The 15259-nt window shown below is 47.9% G+C and overlaps 4 protein-coding genes across 5 annotated transcripts; 2 read left to right on the plus strand and 2 right to left on the minus strand.

Moving 5' to 3' along the window:
* Positions 1-2091: 2091 nt before the first annotated feature.
* On the plus strand, positions 2092-5390 carry LOC9642959 (bifunctional diterpene synthase, chloroplastic-like). The gene is made up of 14 exons (XM_024676254.1): positions 2092-2261; positions 2318-2352; positions 2415-2796; positions 2860-3040; positions 3080-3300; positions 3353-3473; positions 3520-3632; positions 3684-3901; positions 3954-4066; positions 4127-4225; positions 4285-4515; positions 4574-4718; positions 4781-5026; positions 5083-5390. The coding sequence occupies exons 1-14, from the start codon at positions 2153-2155 to the stop codon at positions 5371-5373; spliced, it is 2505 nt and encodes an 834-aa protein (XP_024532022.1). The 5' UTR covers positions 2092-2152; the 3' UTR covers positions 5374-5390.
* A 435-nt stretch (positions 5391-5825) lies between these two features.
* LOC9642960 (beta-fructofuranosidase, insoluble isoenzyme CWINV6) lies at positions 5826-8523 on the plus strand. Its single transcript, XM_024676256.1, has 2 exons — positions 5826-7881; positions 7939-8523. Exon 1 carries the CDS (start codon positions 5940-5942, stop codon positions 7824-7826), a length of 1887 nt encoding a protein of 628 aa, XP_024532024.1. The 5' UTR covers positions 5826-5939; the 3' UTR covers positions 7827-7881; positions 7939-8523.
* LOC112346719 (pentatricopeptide repeat-containing protein At1g15480, mitochondrial-like) lies at positions 7367-9781 on the minus strand. 2 transcript variants are annotated; one of them, XR_002992554.1, is made up of 4 exons: positions 9331-9781; positions 8065-9273; positions 7961-8010; positions 7827-7905 (listed from the first exon to the last, which is right to left on the minus strand). XR_002992554.1 is itself a non-coding variant. In XM_024676257.1 (2 exons), the coding sequence occupies exons 1-2, from the start codon at positions 9679-9681 to the stop codon at positions 8080-8082; spliced, it is 1545 nt and encodes a 514-aa protein (XP_024532025.1). In that variant the 5' UTR covers positions 9682-9780; the 3' UTR covers positions 7367-8079. The 2 variants fall into 2 exon arrangements, 1 of the variants encoding a protein (XP_024532025.1); XM_024676257.1 differs by having other exon boundaries at positions 7367-9273; positions 9331-9780.
* Positions 9624-11713, minus strand: LOC9642961 (pentatricopeptide repeat-containing protein At1g15480, mitochondrial). Its single transcript, XM_024676258.1, has 3 exons — positions 11304-11713; positions 10924-11248; positions 9624-10855 (listed from the first exon to the last, which is right to left on the minus strand). Exons 1-3 carry the CDS (start codon positions 11345-11347, stop codon positions 9683-9685), a joined length of 1542 nt encoding a protein of 513 aa, XP_024532026.1. The 5' UTR covers positions 11348-11713; the 3' UTR covers positions 9624-9682.
* Between the last annotated feature and the right edge of the window lie 3546 nt (positions 11714-15259).

The following is a 15259-nucleotide window of genomic DNA, read 5'->3' on the forward strand; positions in this document are numbered from 1 at the left end:
AGAGCATTCTGGAGGTTCTGGAGCTGGAAGGGACGAGCGTCCGTGTGAGTTGGGCATCTCGATAGAGAGTTTAATTCCGAAGGTAAGGTATCTGCAGGGAGCGTGAGTGACAAATATTTACAACCTCGTCAATAGGTGCTGAAAACACTCTCGTTCAGCGACGTGATAAGTCTCTTCCGATGGCTTCTTCCCCTCAAAGGAAACGTCTGGGGAGGTATGTAAAGAAGTCTTACGAGTCTTCTTCGTGTTTACGAGTGTCCCTTGCTCGCAGCTTCGCCTTCTCCTGATGCTGCTCCGGACGCTTATCCGAGACAAATGGCCCAGCGCGAGCGGTGACTGGAGCTCCGCTCTCTTTTGGAATGGCTTTTAACGTCTCGAGCAATACACTTCTATCCAACTGACGGTGACAAAGCGACCAAGGTCATATGCGCATCAAAAGCTTCCGCGACCAGACGATTGTTGTTTCACTGACTTCGTTGTCCGGGTAGAAATCGCCGTGAATGTGTACCTCGGGGTGGTTTGGATGGAAGGCAAGGGCAAGACTAATTACACAGGTCTGCTTGCGCGTCCTGACAGGGAAGTGGAGGCTTAAGCCTCTTCGTGAGCAGGGCAAAACCGTTCGTCTCAGCGAGCCACTGTGGAAGCATGAGGTTGATATGGCGCGTTCCATTATCGAGTAAGCTCTTCGTGTCAATCAGGAACCGGAGGAATGGCATGCTTCTGCCTTGAGAGAAACTCTCTTAGGTTTTGAATACAATGGAATATACGAGAATAGTTTAAATGAGAATATACCTCCTGCACGACTACTATTTAGGTTTATACTCAGGCAAGCATGGAAGAACCTCCAAAGGTTGTATTGACAGAGATTGAGGAGTTTTGTTCGGGTCTACAGCCGAATCACGAAGGTAAGTATGTGATTTGATTCCAATTTTCACTGTTCTTATATTTGATATCTACCAGCTACTACTAGAGATGAAGAAGCCTACAGCAGGATGGATTTCAAATCTTTGCTGCCAACAAAAGAGGATCACGTAGGGAAAGGACTGGCTGGCGCTCTTCAATGTTTTCGAGAGAATGGGAGCTTGAAGGAATCTAGAGGCGAATGGATTGGAAGAAGCAGGGACAAAAGAACTCCAGAAAATGGTAAATTCGAATTCAACTTGGACCACCGCGATGAGCATGGCCGAACTGTAAGTTTTTGTTCTATTTACTTTCTGAATTTACTTTATGTTTGATGCAGCTGACCCCCAAGGAAGCCTTCCGGCAGTTCTCGCATAAGTTCCACCATGTAAAACCGGGGAAAAGGAAGCAAGAGAAGAAGCTAAAGAAGAGGAAGAAAGAAGAACACCCTCTGGAGTTTATGGAGAGATTGAGAGGCATTCAAATCAAGTCAAGAACAGCTTACATTAGAACTTGACAAGAAATTAACTTGTCAACTAAATGATTTTTAATAGCGTTGTATGAAAGCCCTTGGTGCAATTCTACTTGCACCAAGGGCTTTCATACACGCGGGAGCACTCATTGCAATGATGTACGGTAAAGGTGGTATTTGATTCCACCGCGATCCTTCTTCGCAAGCTTGTGATGACTTGAACGGGCATTTGGAGGAGGCCAAAAGACACGCTCCAAGGTCATCTGGAAGATGCAAAACGCATCTTTGACTGTACATCTAGTTTCAGGGACACAAGCATGGCATATGGAAGAGACATAAGGCGAAATAAACATCTGAGGAGATCTCTTGGAACAGCATTTTATTTCAAGCACTTGCCGGAAACTCCGGAAGAGACTTTGAAAAAAGGCTTAGGGGCGGTTCAAAGAAGAATTCGTCGAGATAGCCCAACTCGGTGGCCCATCTTTTTCCTGTGGGGCGAGATCTTTCAATGGCTTTGACGGACCATGTCGATGTCCACCTTTTTCAAGGGCCTCTGCTATTGACGATGTTAGCCTACAATTGCAGACCTGAAATTAGACACGAGAGGATTGACCATCCAATCTATGGAAACAGACGTGTGGAGGCAAAGGTATTAGCTTGCAATATAAAACTCTATAGGCTCCTGGGGATATTAAATTTTTCTTCAACGCTTCCCTGGATCCACAAACTTCAGCAGTGCTGGAAAAGCTTATATTCTAGCAAGAAGGCAAAGTTTTTGCAATGTCAAAGGTTTTGCTCAGCAGCTTTCAACGCACTGGCGGTGGAAGCCTCCAGTTATTTGGAGGCACTAATCTCAAGAGCAACGCACAGCCGAATCGGTTTCGGAAAGGTAAGTTCATCAAACTAGCTTCGCACTAAAACTGGCCTGCTATATTACTTATGCAGTTAGCTCCTGTGCTTCAAAGCCAGCTGAGGCTCTAGTAAGTCGAAGCACCATCGTTACAAGATTGATTGGAGCTGATTTCTTCCTACTTGTTGACAGGAGAAGCGGGAAAAGGAGAAGCAGCAGCCATATCAAGGCATTCTCCACGTCCAGGCTGGCGATCGAATCGAGGAGCTTGATCACAGAGAAACGTCTCTGCTCGTCAAGGAAGTGAAGGGATGGCTGATGAAACTCGCGAGTGGCAAGGGGAAAATCAGTCCTTCGACTTACGACACCGCCTGGGTCGCCCGAATCCCGTCCGACTCCGACTCCTCTCTTCCCGAGTTCCCGGAGGCCCTGGAGTGGATCATCAACAGTCAACTTCCGGATGGATCATGGGATGATGATTGTCACTTGCAACTCTATGACAGAGTGTTATCCACGCTCTCTTGCCTGATCACGCTCAAGCTCTGGGACATCGGGCACAACAGCATTGCGCAAGGCATGGCTCTTTTCTGATCTTCTGGTCATATCCTGGACTGTTTTCGCCTCTGATTCTTCGCAGGCACGAAGTTTTTGCGTGAGAACATGATCAAGCTCAACCATGACGATGGAGATTTCTTGTCAGGTTTCGAGGTGACGTTTCCAATGATGCTCCACGAAGCAAAGCGGGTGGGCCTTAAGCTTCCGTATGACACAGAGTTCACGAGGTTGCTTGAGATCTCCACCACGGAGAAATTGGCGAAGTGTAATATTTGGTTTGAAAACGTTTGGTGTTCGTCCAGGATTCCTTTGGATAGACTCCATTCCACTCCCGCCACGTTGCTATACTCCTTGGAGGGCCTTCAAGGTCTTGAGATTGACTGGCAAAAGATCCTCAAGCTTCAGTCCAAAGATGGATCCCTTTTTAGCTCGCCCTCGTCAACCGCATGTGTTTACTTGAAGACCAAGGACAAAAAATCGTTGCAATACTTGCAAAAAGCTATGAAACATCAAAACTATGCTGGTAAACCGGCTGTCTTCTTCAATCCTTTGTAGTAATTGACTATGCTGTGCAGTTTCTTGTCATTACCCTATTGATCTCTTCGAAAGTTCACGGGTGGTCGACACCATTGAGCGCTTGGGCATTGATCTCTTCTTCAGAGATGAGATCAAAGCCGTCCTTGACAACCTGTACAGGTGCAATGCCGCTATACTTTTAGTACTTACTTTGGGTTTGCACCAGCTTCTGGACAAACGAAGGAATTGGATGGGGATCTACGTGCATAGTCAATGACATCGAGGACACAGCAATGGCCTTCCGTATCCTTCGGATGCATGGGTATAGTGTATCTCCAGGTACAAAAACGTTTTGTGATGGAAGAATCTAAATCTCGGAACTACGCACAGATGCATTCAACCAGTTCTGGCTGCCAGGAGACAAGTTTTGTTGCTTTGTTGGTGAATTGTCCCATGAGGTCTCTGCAATGCTCAACTTGTATCGGGCTTCCCAGGTTGATTTTCCGAATGAGGAGACTCTTACAAAGACTTTCAAGTACTCCCACGATTATTTACTTAATGTTGAAAGCTCTCACACATCGGCAACCAAGAAAAACCTCATGGGAGAGGTAATGAGATCTAGATAGCTTGAAAATCCAGATGTATCTATTATCTCTACAGGTCACATTGGAGCTAGCAAATCCATTTCATGACTGCTTGCCGAGGATTTACAATAATGCATATATCAAACACTATAGCATTGATGATCCTTGGGTTGCTAAGACTATTTATCGGTAAGTGACATTCATATTAACCTTTATAACTTCCCTCTCTTACATCTCTTTTGTTAAAAGATTGCCTCTTGTGAATAAGAAAGTGCTTCTAGAACTTGCAAATCAGTATGCTCAACAATGTCAATCCTATCAACCTTCTGAGCTGAAAATATTGGTGAAGTAAGTGAAAAAATAGTATTATTAAACAAAAAGTAATTCATTGGTGTGTTTTTATTTAGATGGTGGCATTCATCGCACTTTGAAGATATCCCTTCTACAAGATTTAAAGCTAATATTAATATGCTCCCCTATATTTACTATGTTATTTGCTCAACTTTCCATGAGCAAGAATTTGGCCCATTGAGAATTTTTTTCACAAAAACTTGCTGCATGAATACTTTATTTGATGATCTTTTGGATAGTGCAAAAAACATTACAGAGCTTGATCATCTCCAAAATATGATTGAAAGGTTATATGCATCAATTTTTAAAAGTTAAAATAACAGTTTCTTCTTTGTTTCCATCCAGCTGGGATACATCTTTTTTATCACAAAAAGAATATAAGATTATCTTTCAAGAATTTTATAATACCATTCTTGTTATGACTGAAATGGCCTCTAAAATAAATCAAAATCTATCTCCAAAATTCATCCACAAATACCTTTTAGCAATTGTAAGTACTTTCCATTTATTTTTTCAATGGCTTAATATGGTTGTTTACATTAATCTTTACAGGGCACTGAACTTATAAAATCTGGGATTATTGATGCTCGCTGGAAAATTCAAGGATATATTCCAGGTTTTGAGGAGTATATGGAAAATGCTGAAGTTAGCATTGGCATTGCAACTCACTTACTTATGGGCATATTATTTTGTGGTGACTATTTAACAGAAGAGTTATTAAACATCATTTATGATAGCAAGCTTCTTAAACTTGGGAGTATCATCTCTAGGATTTGCAATGACATCCAAACATATAAGGTTCCTTCTCTTCCTATTTGACTTTTATTATTTTTAATCTCTTTCTTTATTTTTAGATTGAGATGAAACTGGGGCAATCAGCACATGGAGTTTCTTGTTATATGAAAGACCACCCGGGTGCAACTGAAGAAGATGCATTAGCATACTTACAAAGTTTGCTCGAGAAAACCAAAAAGCAACTCAACAAAATCTATTTCACTGAGAAAGATTTACCCAAAAATATCAAAAGGTTTAATTTTGATATAGCACGGATGATGATGTTCACCTACAACAAAGCAAAGCAGGATCTCTTTAGAAACCCAAATAAAGAGCTTCAAAGCATGATTGAATTTTGTTTGGAAACTTAATGTAACATATATATAATGTTTTTATAATATATTCCCATTCTATTAGATCATCTCAGGTTTCCTTCCTCAAACAAAAACCAAACCTTAACTAATGGTTAAGAAAACATTTAAAGGAAAAACAAAAGGGTGAAGGTCTGTTAGCCCTTTATGTTTGCCTCGACCTTGCCGAACATCTAGTTTGGAGATCCTTCATCATCCACATCAGGATTCGTTCACCAGCTCAAGGATAATAGAAGCAACGAGTAGTGAAACGTTTCAGATCTACAATTCTATCCTTCTACCGAAGATCTTCCTCCAAAACTGATGCAAAACTGAGAACTCAGGAAGCTACAAGAGAATACCTTCTGCATTGAAGGCTCGAATAAATACGCCATTACGACAAGTCCTACGGCATCGGCTAGTAAAATCCTGGATTTGCCGCAAGAAACCGCAAATCTGTCATCTGATAATAATGCGTTCAAATATTTAATTATTATTAAGAGTACCAGTATATACTAGAAACTGGGAATAAAGTGGTATATTCTCTAGTTTTCAAATCACTATCTAGAGCTCGCTTTTTCGTAGCTATGGCGGAGGAAGAGGAGGACCACGCATTCCTCGCTTCCACAGCACCGCGCATTTTGAGAGCGTTTGATGTCCAGCAGCGCGGAGGGGACGAGGATCGACCGCTTCCGCGCCCGCTACCGAGGCCTCGTCTCCTCTGGGTGTCGCTGCTCGTTCTCCTGGCCGCGATCTCGGCTGGAGGAATCGCGCTTCTCTTCCGTGCACCCGGCATTGGATTCCACACCGCTGGATCGGCCCGGGATGGAGCAGCAATGGCGCTGGGGTTTCACTTCCAGGCGCCCCCAAACAGCAGCATCTGGATGATCAGTCCAAACGCCCCGGTGTTCTACCGCGGATTCTACCATCTCTTCTACCGATTCACCACTCCATCGTCGTCCAGTAGCAAGAACCAGAGCTCCTGGGGCCACGCCATCGCCAAGGACCTCCTCCACTGGACGCATCTCCCCACGGCGCTGGATCCCGGGCCAGAGAGGTACGACGAGCAAGGAATTCTTGGCGGATCCATGACGCTTCTCGTCCAGGGCCCCGTGATCCTCTACACTGGAATCTCCAGCGATGGCGCCACCACACAGAATGCCGCTGTCCCGGTCGATCCAGGCGACGCCATGCTCAAGCACTGGAAGAAGATCGCCCAAAACCCTCTCATTCCAGCAGGAGGAAGGGTGGCGATGAGAGATCCAAGCAGCGCGTGGAGGGATTCTTCTTGGCGGATCCTTCTTGGCGGCGAGAATGCCAGCGATGGCGTTGGATTCGTCTACTGGAGCAACGATTTCCTGGACGGGGAGTGGAAGAGGCTGGAGACACCACTGCTGCGAATGCCAGGAGCTGGGATTTTGGAATCTCCAGATTTCTTCCAGGTTTCTGAGAGCAAGCACGTCGTCAAGGCGAGCTTGCGCGATGACCCAGCCGCCACCTTTGGATCCGACAGCTATGCCGTGGGGAGATACTTCTCAGAGAATGGGAGCTTTGTTCCAGACGACGACCCTGGAGCTGGAAGAACTCTTGGGCTCCGCTACGATCACGGCAACAGCTTCTTCGCCTCCAAATCTTTCGCGGACACTGCCAAGGATCGTCGAGTGCTCTGGGCGTTGCTCCCGAAAGATCCTCTCAGCAAGGTGGCTCGAGCTCCTCCCGTCCAAAGCATTCCTCGAAAGTTGTGGCTCGGTAGTGACGAAGATGAGGAGGAGCTGCTACTCCAGCTTCCAGTGGACGAACTCGCGAGCTTGCGAATCGGTCCCGGGATCCATATGGCCGATGTCACGCTGGAGCCGGGTGCCGTGATCCAAGTTGGAGGAGACGCTCTTCCGCAACTGGACGCGGAGCTCGTCTTCGAGCTTCCAGATCTCACCACCCAGATGAGCATGGAGAACTTCGACGTCGAGTTTAGCAGCACTGGCAACGCGGCCGCGCACTGCCGGAAGAAAGGAGCTCGAGTGAATGGTATCCTGGGACCGTTTGGATTGCTGGTGCTGGCCACTGGAGATCTCGCCGAGCACACCGCCATCTTCTTCCACCTCGGGAGATCCAGAAAGGGCCCTGTTGCTCTAGTCTGTGCCGATCACAGCCGATCATCACTGGCAAACCATCCCGAGGAAGATCTGTCCGCTGCTGCTTTGCATGGAGCCTTCGTCCACCTGGATGATCCAACCGTGTTTCGCAAGGTGGCGAAGGCGGAGGTGGAGGTGCTGGAGCTGCGAGTTCTGGTGGACAACTCGGTGGTGGAGACGTTTGGGCAGGGCGGGAAGATCAGCATCACTTCCAGAGTGCATCCAACGCTGGCAAAGGGTGACGCTGCTCGGCTCTTTCTCTTTAACAACGGCACCAACGCTGTCCGGTTGAAAAGGCTGGACGCTTGGAAGATGAAAGCCGCGGAAGCAACGCTCTTGTAACATTATTCTTGACACTGGTCGCACTAGAAACTTCAGAGAACCTCCTCGTGTCCAGGTGAGACAAGTTGGTTCTTCCATTCTGTAGCATAAACATCAAACGCAATCCTTGCAGGGAAGTGTTGTAGCTCACGTACCTGAGTTTACCATGATATCTTTTCAGGTGAAGGAACGAACTTCTTCCATTCTGTAACAGAAACATCACCGCAATCCTTGCAGGAAAGAAGTGTAGCTCACGTACCTGAGAGTATGAAGTTTACCATGGTATCTTCTGCTTGCAGTTCGCCGAGTAGAGCCTTCTCCTCTGCTCTTTGACAACCGCGGACGGGGAAGAATCGAGCATCTCAAACAGCTCCTCTGTCGTCTCGTCGCCTTCGACGTCGCTCCCTTTCATCCTGTTGCGGAAGTCGAGCGGGAACACGTTGCAAGCCACGTACACCTTGAGCAGCTCGTTGTAGACGGTGGCGTCGCCGATGAAACGGTAGTGGAACATGATCCTCTCGGCGCCATCGATGTCCCTCCGAGCAGCAAACACGGGCAGCAGCGCCATCATCGTCTTGTAAGCCGGACGGATGTGTCTCGCGGGGATCGCCGCGACGCCTTCTTTGAGCCTCGCCAGCGCCAACTCGGTGTCGCCGCTCGCAATGTAACCTCTCACCAGGCTGTTGTATGGAGAAAACACCGCCTCGTTCAACCTGTGCCTCAGGACGTGCTCCGCTTTGGCCATGAGCCCGTTGCTCACGTAAACTTCGACCATGACAGCGTGTGGATTCGCTAGACTTTTGCTCAAATCCTGCGCGAGCAGCTCCTCGAAGACCTGCTCGGCTCTTTCTACGTTCTTGACACGCCCGAAGGCTGCCATGGCGCTGAGGTAGCTCGACTGATCGCAAGCCTGTGTGCCGCTCAAGCTCTTCAGCCTGCTCCAGATATCTTCCACACTGGCTGCTTTCCCGAGATAGCCGCAAACTTCCATTGTCTCCTGCAGAGTTTTTCTCAGCGCTGCATCGAGATCGATATTTTTGACAGCTTCCTCTGCTTCTCTCTCGATTCCTTCCAGGCCACCACCGGCCTTGTCCTTGTAAGTGAGCAGCATCAAGTAAGTGTTGATACTCGGCTCCAGCCCGAGCTTGCACATTCTTTCGTACGTTTCCAGAACCTTGTCGTGCTTGTCCCGGTCCAAATACAACGCCATGAGCATGTTAAGGAGATCTGTAGACAGCACAGTCATCTGTTCGATCCATTTCTCGGACTTGGCGAGCGCGTTTCTCTTTGCGAGGCTGAAGATTAGCGCTGCTGTTACTTCCTCAGATCTGAAACGGGCTGGAATAATATCGTTGTAAAAGATTTCTGCTGCGTACGTAGATTGCTGCCGACAAGTTATAGCCATCTCCCAAATGTAGTGTGTTTGTGTAGTCTGGACCATGTTTTCCTCCCTGATACCCCTCAGCAGCTGTGCAAGAAGCAGTCAGCACACCAGGCGACAAAAAAAAAAAGATGAGTTTTTTACCTGTAGAATCTCTTTGTAGCACTTCCTCTTCGCCAATCGATAGTAGACTTTGGACAACAAGGAGCTTGAGAAGGTGTTACCCTCACGAACCCACTCTTTGAGGCCTTGAAAGATATCAGGCTTGGACAGCAGCATCTCGCAGAAGTCCGAGACGTCCTCGCTCTTGTAAGAATCAATGCTCTTACCCGCTTCTCCGACATACATCATCTGTGAGAATCTCGTCTCCGTTCCAACCGGCCACACCGGGAGCACCTGAGCATGCCTAGAGACGCTGCTGCTGCCGCTGCTCTCGCTGGAAAATGCGCGCACCCACTGGCGCCTTTGCCGCAGGAGTGACAACCAGCGAGACATTCTAAAACCCTATACCCTGCTGCTTCATTTGCCTCTTGAAGACCCCCTCTGGCGACATGTCGAGCTCCTCCAGCAGCTTCTCCGTTTCCCTGTTCCCCTCGACACCGTTTGCTTGCATCCTTTCCATGAACTCTCTGGGGTGGCGCTTGCGAGAGATGTAGACCTTGAGGAACTCGTTGTATACTCCGGCATCACCTAGCTTCGTGTACCTCCGCATCAGCTCCTTGGCACCCTCTACGTCGCCGTTTGCTGCGTAGACTGGCAGCAGCACCATCATCGTCTTGTACTGCAGCCTGATGCTTTTCGCAGGCACAGCTGCAAGACCATCGTCCAGCTTCTTGAGCGCCTCTGAAATGTTGTTCGCTGCCATGTAGCCTTGAATCAAACTGTTGTAAGGAGCGAAAGAGTCGCGGTCCAGCTCCTTGCTTTGCAAGATACGTTCCGCCTTCTCCATCATCCCATTGCGAGCATAAACTTCTAGCATCAGAGCGTGTGGATTCTGCTCAAACTTCGTAAACTCGTCCGATCCAGCTAGAAGTTCCTTGCAAAGTGCTCGAGCCTTGGCGACCTCGCCAACCAGTCCCAATGCAGTGATCGCGCTGAAGTAGCTGGACTGGTGGATATCACTTCTCGTTCTCTTCAATGATCTCCAAAGCTCCTCGATACCATCCTGTTTCCCGACGTAGCCATAAACTTCCATCGCATCGTTGAGCGTTCTGAGCGGCGGGTCCTCCACATCCATCGTCTGCACAGCTCCAAGAGCTTCTCCCTCGATTGCATTCAATCCACCGGCACCCCTGTCCTTGCACTTGAGCAGCATGAGATAAGTTCTCACGCTCGGCTGGAGCCCCAAGCCCCGCATTCTCTCGAACATCTCCACCACCTTGTGGTGCTTGTCCCTGTTGAGATAGAGCACCATCATCACGTCGAGGATGTCCGTGGTGTGGACCTGGATCTTCTCTAGCCACTGCTCGGCCTTGGCGAGCCCGTTCTCTTTCGCGACACTAAGAAACAGCCCGACTGTCACCCGGTCAGTCCTCAGCTTCTCTGGAAGGCTGTCGTAGAAACGCTCGGCTTTGGCCATTCCTCGCCGCCGGGAGATGACACCAATCGCCCAGACGCAGTGCATGTCGGTGAACTTCACCAATCTCTCGCATCGAATGCCTTCTAGCAGCTGAAAGGAATCGAAGTTTGAAGAACACAAGAAGCTATGAGAGAGAAAAAAGATGGATGGCAGCGTACCTTCATGATCTCGGTGTAGCGCTTGCGTTTCATGAGCCAGAAATAAATCGTGGAGAGCACGTCGCTGCTCAAACAGTTCCCTCTCCTCATCCATTTCTTCACAGCCTCGAAGGTGTCGGGCTTGGATTCGATCATCTCAAGCAGTTTAGTGATCTTGTCGTCGTCGATCGCCTTCTCCTGCTGCTGGGGGAATTCTCGTCGCAGGGATGCCTCCGCGACATTTGCAGTGAGCAGTAGATCGTGTTTCTCGTCCCTTTGAGAAGGCCGAGTACCAAAGAGTGAGCTTCTGGTGAAAAAGCCTGCGCTCGCAATGCGCTGCTGCCATCTAGAAGTCATCCATCAAAGAGTGAGAGGATTGCTAGAGATGCTTGCGGCCCTACCTGTGAGCGATGGCAGCCGATCGCAACAGGCGCAATGCTGCCATAAATCTTGTCAACGGTGTGGCAGCCGAAGCCTCGACTCATCGCCAGGAATCCATAAACCCTAGACTCCAAAATCGTCGGAATGCCTGAGAGAATCGCTCCTCCAGCTGCTGCACTGCCGCGCGCGATCTAGCACAGGACTCCCAGATTGCATCCATCGGCCTGGAGCAGGACAAATACCTCGCCAATCTGAGCCTTCGCGAGCTCTTCTTCCGCAAGAAGCGCTTCTCCTGGAGCATTATCATCTCGATCTACGCCCAGCAGCAGGCACATCTTCGATGGAATGCCGGATGAAATCCGCGATCACAGGCTACGACAAAAACGCTCTCCTCTCGTGGCTAGGGATTGAATGCCCCAGTGGAGCTCATGTGTTCCATTCCCGAAAGAATCGTGGTCTCATTCTTGCGGCATATACCCCACATGGGCATACAAGTGCTTAGAGTTTCATCTCTCCCAACGCTGTGAATGACAGTCGAGCTTTTGACTCTAGAATAACAATCATCTCCCACAACAGCTCCAGATTTTATACAGTGGACGGTTCAGATTGTAAATGGTCCAGTGTTTTTTTAATGCACGGTCTCTTTTCAGAAGAAAATATTGGAGCAAGGAGTGAGGAGAATGTAGATTTGATTACCTTAGATGCAGCGTGCGATAAGATCTTGAAGGGTTCCACAGCAACTTAGGCTCTCATGCTCCCACGAGCTCGTTGTAAATTCCACCATCGGCAGCGAGAGAGCTTGCGAGAGATCCACAGTGCAACACGCAAAATGAGTTCTCCATAAGTATTTGTCTCACCTGATGAATGAGTTGTTACAGAAACTAGCTTGGGATGTCTGGCATTGACAGTAACTCGAACAACTGCAGGAGAGAATGGCAGTTAGTTGCAAACTTCATGGAAAAAATGCAAACCTTGTGCGAATTGTTCGGCCTCATAGAGTTGCCAAGACAAAGTGCTCGTGTAGTCGTGGCTGCCACCTTGGGATTCCTGTGAGGCACAGCAAGGATTGCAGCTTGCAAGGAACCCCAAATGAACACCAAGTAATGTAGTACCTTGTAAGGATATAAGTTTCGTTATAAAACTCTCCACGTTCTGCAAAGATTAATAGTGTTAGAGCACAGAAAGTAAAGATTTTATATCAAACCTTAAGTTGATCCAGAGAAGAAAAGAACGGTAGTCGACGCTTTCTCCATATAGAGAGAGCCATCAAAATGTAAAACTGTAAGAGCTTCACGAGCGCATAAGCTTGAATAGACTAACCTCCTTTTGAAGCGAGCTGGCCACCCTGGAAATCAAGTAGAAAGGGTGTTTCTCCTTTAGCTCCAGAGTTGAGAAACTTAGTAACGATAAGGAAAAGCTTCGTATTGACGCCCACCCAGAGAAACTTAGTAACAACAAGGAAAAGCTCCGTATCGATGCTCACCACATTCCCAGATTTGCAAGCCTTGTGCAGGGATTTAGCGAGCCATTGTTTCACAACTTCCTCTACGAAAGCAAGCAATCCATTTGTCCAGAGTAAGAAATCTCGGAGTAAGAAAACCATGGCGCTGCCATGATATCTCAATTGCCAATCCCGAGCTCCCTGCAAGAAAAACTTTCATATCATGAATGATAACGATGCTTTGTACCTGCAAGTTGCAATGACTCAATTTGAACGGTGATAGGATGAATCGAATGTGCTTGATGAATATCAGCAGCTGATGCTTACAGGTCCTTCAGCTTTCCCTCCTCAATGAGCTCTTTCATGTGCCGCATTCCCAGAGCAATCAATATAAGTTAATAGAAACCAATATTCTCAACAGTGGCGTGTTCCTTTCCTGTTTCTTTAGAAACGAAAAATATTATGGAGGAGCGGAACAGGTCCAGTGCTACCCTGAGGTAACTACCAGCAAGTTGACAAGCTGCCAGACACGAAGAAAGATCAGAGTTTAGATCAAGCTCGTGTTCTACCTTACAAGTGCATTTTCTGCCTCTCTGTCGATTGAACACTGAAGTCCTGTACGCACCACCATTAGAAAAAGAGAAAGCAGAGCGCATATATTGCTTACGCTAAGAGTCGAGTGGTAAAAGCTAAGATTGAGAGTGACGCTCTCATGGTAGTTTTCTCTTCCACAGGCAGATAATGCATGGAAGCCTTGCACAATCTGATGGCTGTAGGATAGTCCTTTCCTTGGAAGAAATCATTACAAAATGCACCAAAATCAGCTCCAATATAAGGCTCCAGCCGGTTTAGGGTTTAGGGGACAAATTGGCGCAACAGCTTCTTGCTTGTTTTTAAATAAGAGGGGTCAAACAAAGAGGGTTTTACTTTCAGCTCTCCAAGAGAGCCATCTCATTACCCCTGCCTTCTGGAGCTTCCTGGGCGGCCTTGGCCGCCACCTTGGCTTCAACCACGTCCAAGAACATCCTTGCCAGCCGCACAGACTCTGTCCAGTCGGCCTCCAGCAGGTACGCGTCCTTGAACTCATCCCAAAACTCCATGCCAGGACGGGGATAGTAAGGATCATTGACAAAGAAGCTGTCAATGAGTGCACATTGTTGTTGTGAGGCTTGCACTGGTTGAAATCGAAGCAGGCAAAGCTAGGGTCGGAGAAGGTCCTCAGCTCGTCACCACCCACGACGAACTCGATGTCGCGACCATCCAGTCCTGGATTAAAGAAGTGCAAAAGTAACGCATGAATGAAACAGTACAAAGCTGAAAACACCTGCGAGGTGGTGGATCCTACCCATTTCTTGGGCCAGCGATTCGATCAGCAGCCAGCTCCTTGCAACGATTGGCATCCAGCGGGAAGTTATTGGCATTGAAGAATTGAGATGCCAGGCGCGGGCATTTCGCACCCAAGTAGATCCACGCGACGAAGGGCTTGGAGTAGCTAGAGTGGAGTGCAGGGAAGAACTTGGCCCTGATGGAATCCGGGGGACGGGCCAGACAAGCTGCATTGTGTACGCGGCGGGTATAGTTGGCAGCAGTGGCGAATCCATTCGCAGGTGCTCCACCAGTGATGCGAGAGAAGGGAAGAATTCGACAGGCTTGGGCACCAGAAAGAGGAGATTCTCTGCGCCCTGGCACGCCTTACTTATCTTTTGGTGATTCTCAAACTCATCAAGCAGCTCGGAAAAGCGGCTGGCATCTGCCAAGCACTTGATCGCCAGGTTGTTCATACGTAAACTGTGGCAAAGCTCCCCGCTCCCAAGTGCACGATCTAGTACCCTCTTGTGTCATTCTCTTCTAGAGTTTTCATCACCGTGTTAAAGTTGGTTGTTCCATTCCCGAAAGAATCGTGGTCTCATTCTTGAGGCATATACCCATCATGGGCATTTAGAGCATATAAGTGCTTTCTGGATATTCCAAGAGTTTCAACGTTGTGAATGACAGCCTCCTGAATAACACAACAGCCCATGCCCGAGAATTGCAGAGCTCAAAAAGATCTGCCCTAAATTGAAGTTCTGTGGCATTGATGTGCTAAGGATTTCTGCTTTTTGTTGTTCACATTATAAAGAGCAATCTTGCAGCATGAAGCAGCTGTTGTGGACTCTAGATTGTAAGAGCTGCTGGTCGTTCCTAAAGATGTAAGTCATGCTTAGCTTAGGAAGAGGAGAATTAACGTGTGTAGAACTCTTGCAGTGGCACTGGTCCCCGTGTTCTCATATGCTTGCATCGGGGGCATGTTTTGGAAATGCTGTGGTTGGAGATGAATGCCACTTCGTAGGCGGTGTGTACTATCTGTGGCTCTATTCACTGGTTTTTGTGTCAGGCAAACAAGAAATGTTCCTCTTCGACATGAAAACGCTAAACTGGACAGTTGTGCCTGTGGAACCATTCTTGTTTATGCCGATATTTTTCCACTGCAGTTCGGTGTCTTCATGATGCAAACTATGACGTCCTACTGTGTGCCACAGAAAGCAAACACTGGAT

This window comes from Selaginella moellendorffii, unplaced genomic scaffold (genome assembly GCF_000143415.4).
Source record: "Selaginella moellendorffii unplaced genomic scaffold, v1.0 SELMOscaffold_17, whole genome shotgun sequence".
Taxonomy (NCBI): domain Eukaryota; kingdom Viridiplantae; phylum Streptophyta; class Lycopodiopsida; order Selaginellales; family Selaginellaceae; genus Selaginella; species Selaginella moellendorffii.

Bases quoted from the DNA above. Each gene is read 5' to 3' on its own strand.
- LOC9642960 (XM_024676256.1), top strand. From the start codon at position 5,940: ATGGCGGAGGAAGAGGAGGACCACGCATTCCTCGCTTCCACAGCACCG.
- LOC112346719 (XM_024676257.1), bottom strand. From the start codon at position 9,681: ATGTCTCGCTGGTTGTCACTCCTGCGGCAAAGGCGCCAGTGGGTGCGC. The intron at 9,274-9,330 runs GTAAAAAACTCA...CTTCTTGCACAG, and splicing joins GCTACAAAGAGATTCTACAG to CTGCTGAGGGGTATCAGGGA.
- LOC9642961 (XM_024676258.1), bottom strand. From the start codon at position 11,347: ATGGCAGCATTGCGCCTGTTGCGATCGGCTGCCATCGCTCACAG. The intron at 11,249-11,303 runs GTAGGGCCGCAA...GATGACTTCTAG, and splicing joins TCGGCTGCCATCGCTCACAG to ATGGCAGCAGCGCATTGCGA. The intron at 10,856-10,923 runs GTACGCTGCCAT...GATTCCTTTCAG, and splicing joins GCTACACCGAGATCATGAAG to CTGCTAGAAGGCATTCGATG.
- LOC9642959 (XM_024676254.1), top strand. From the start codon at position 2,153: ATGTCAAAGGTTTTGCTCAGCAGCTTTCAACGCACTGGCGGTGGAAGC. The intron at 3,041-3,079 runs GTGTAATATTTG...GTGTTCGTCCAG, and splicing joins ACCACGGAGAAATTGGCGAA to GATTCCTTTGGATAGACTCC. The intron at 3,474-3,519 runs GTGCAATGCCGC...GGTTTGCACCAG, and splicing joins GTCCTTGACAACCTGTACAG to CTTCTGGACAAACGAAGGAA.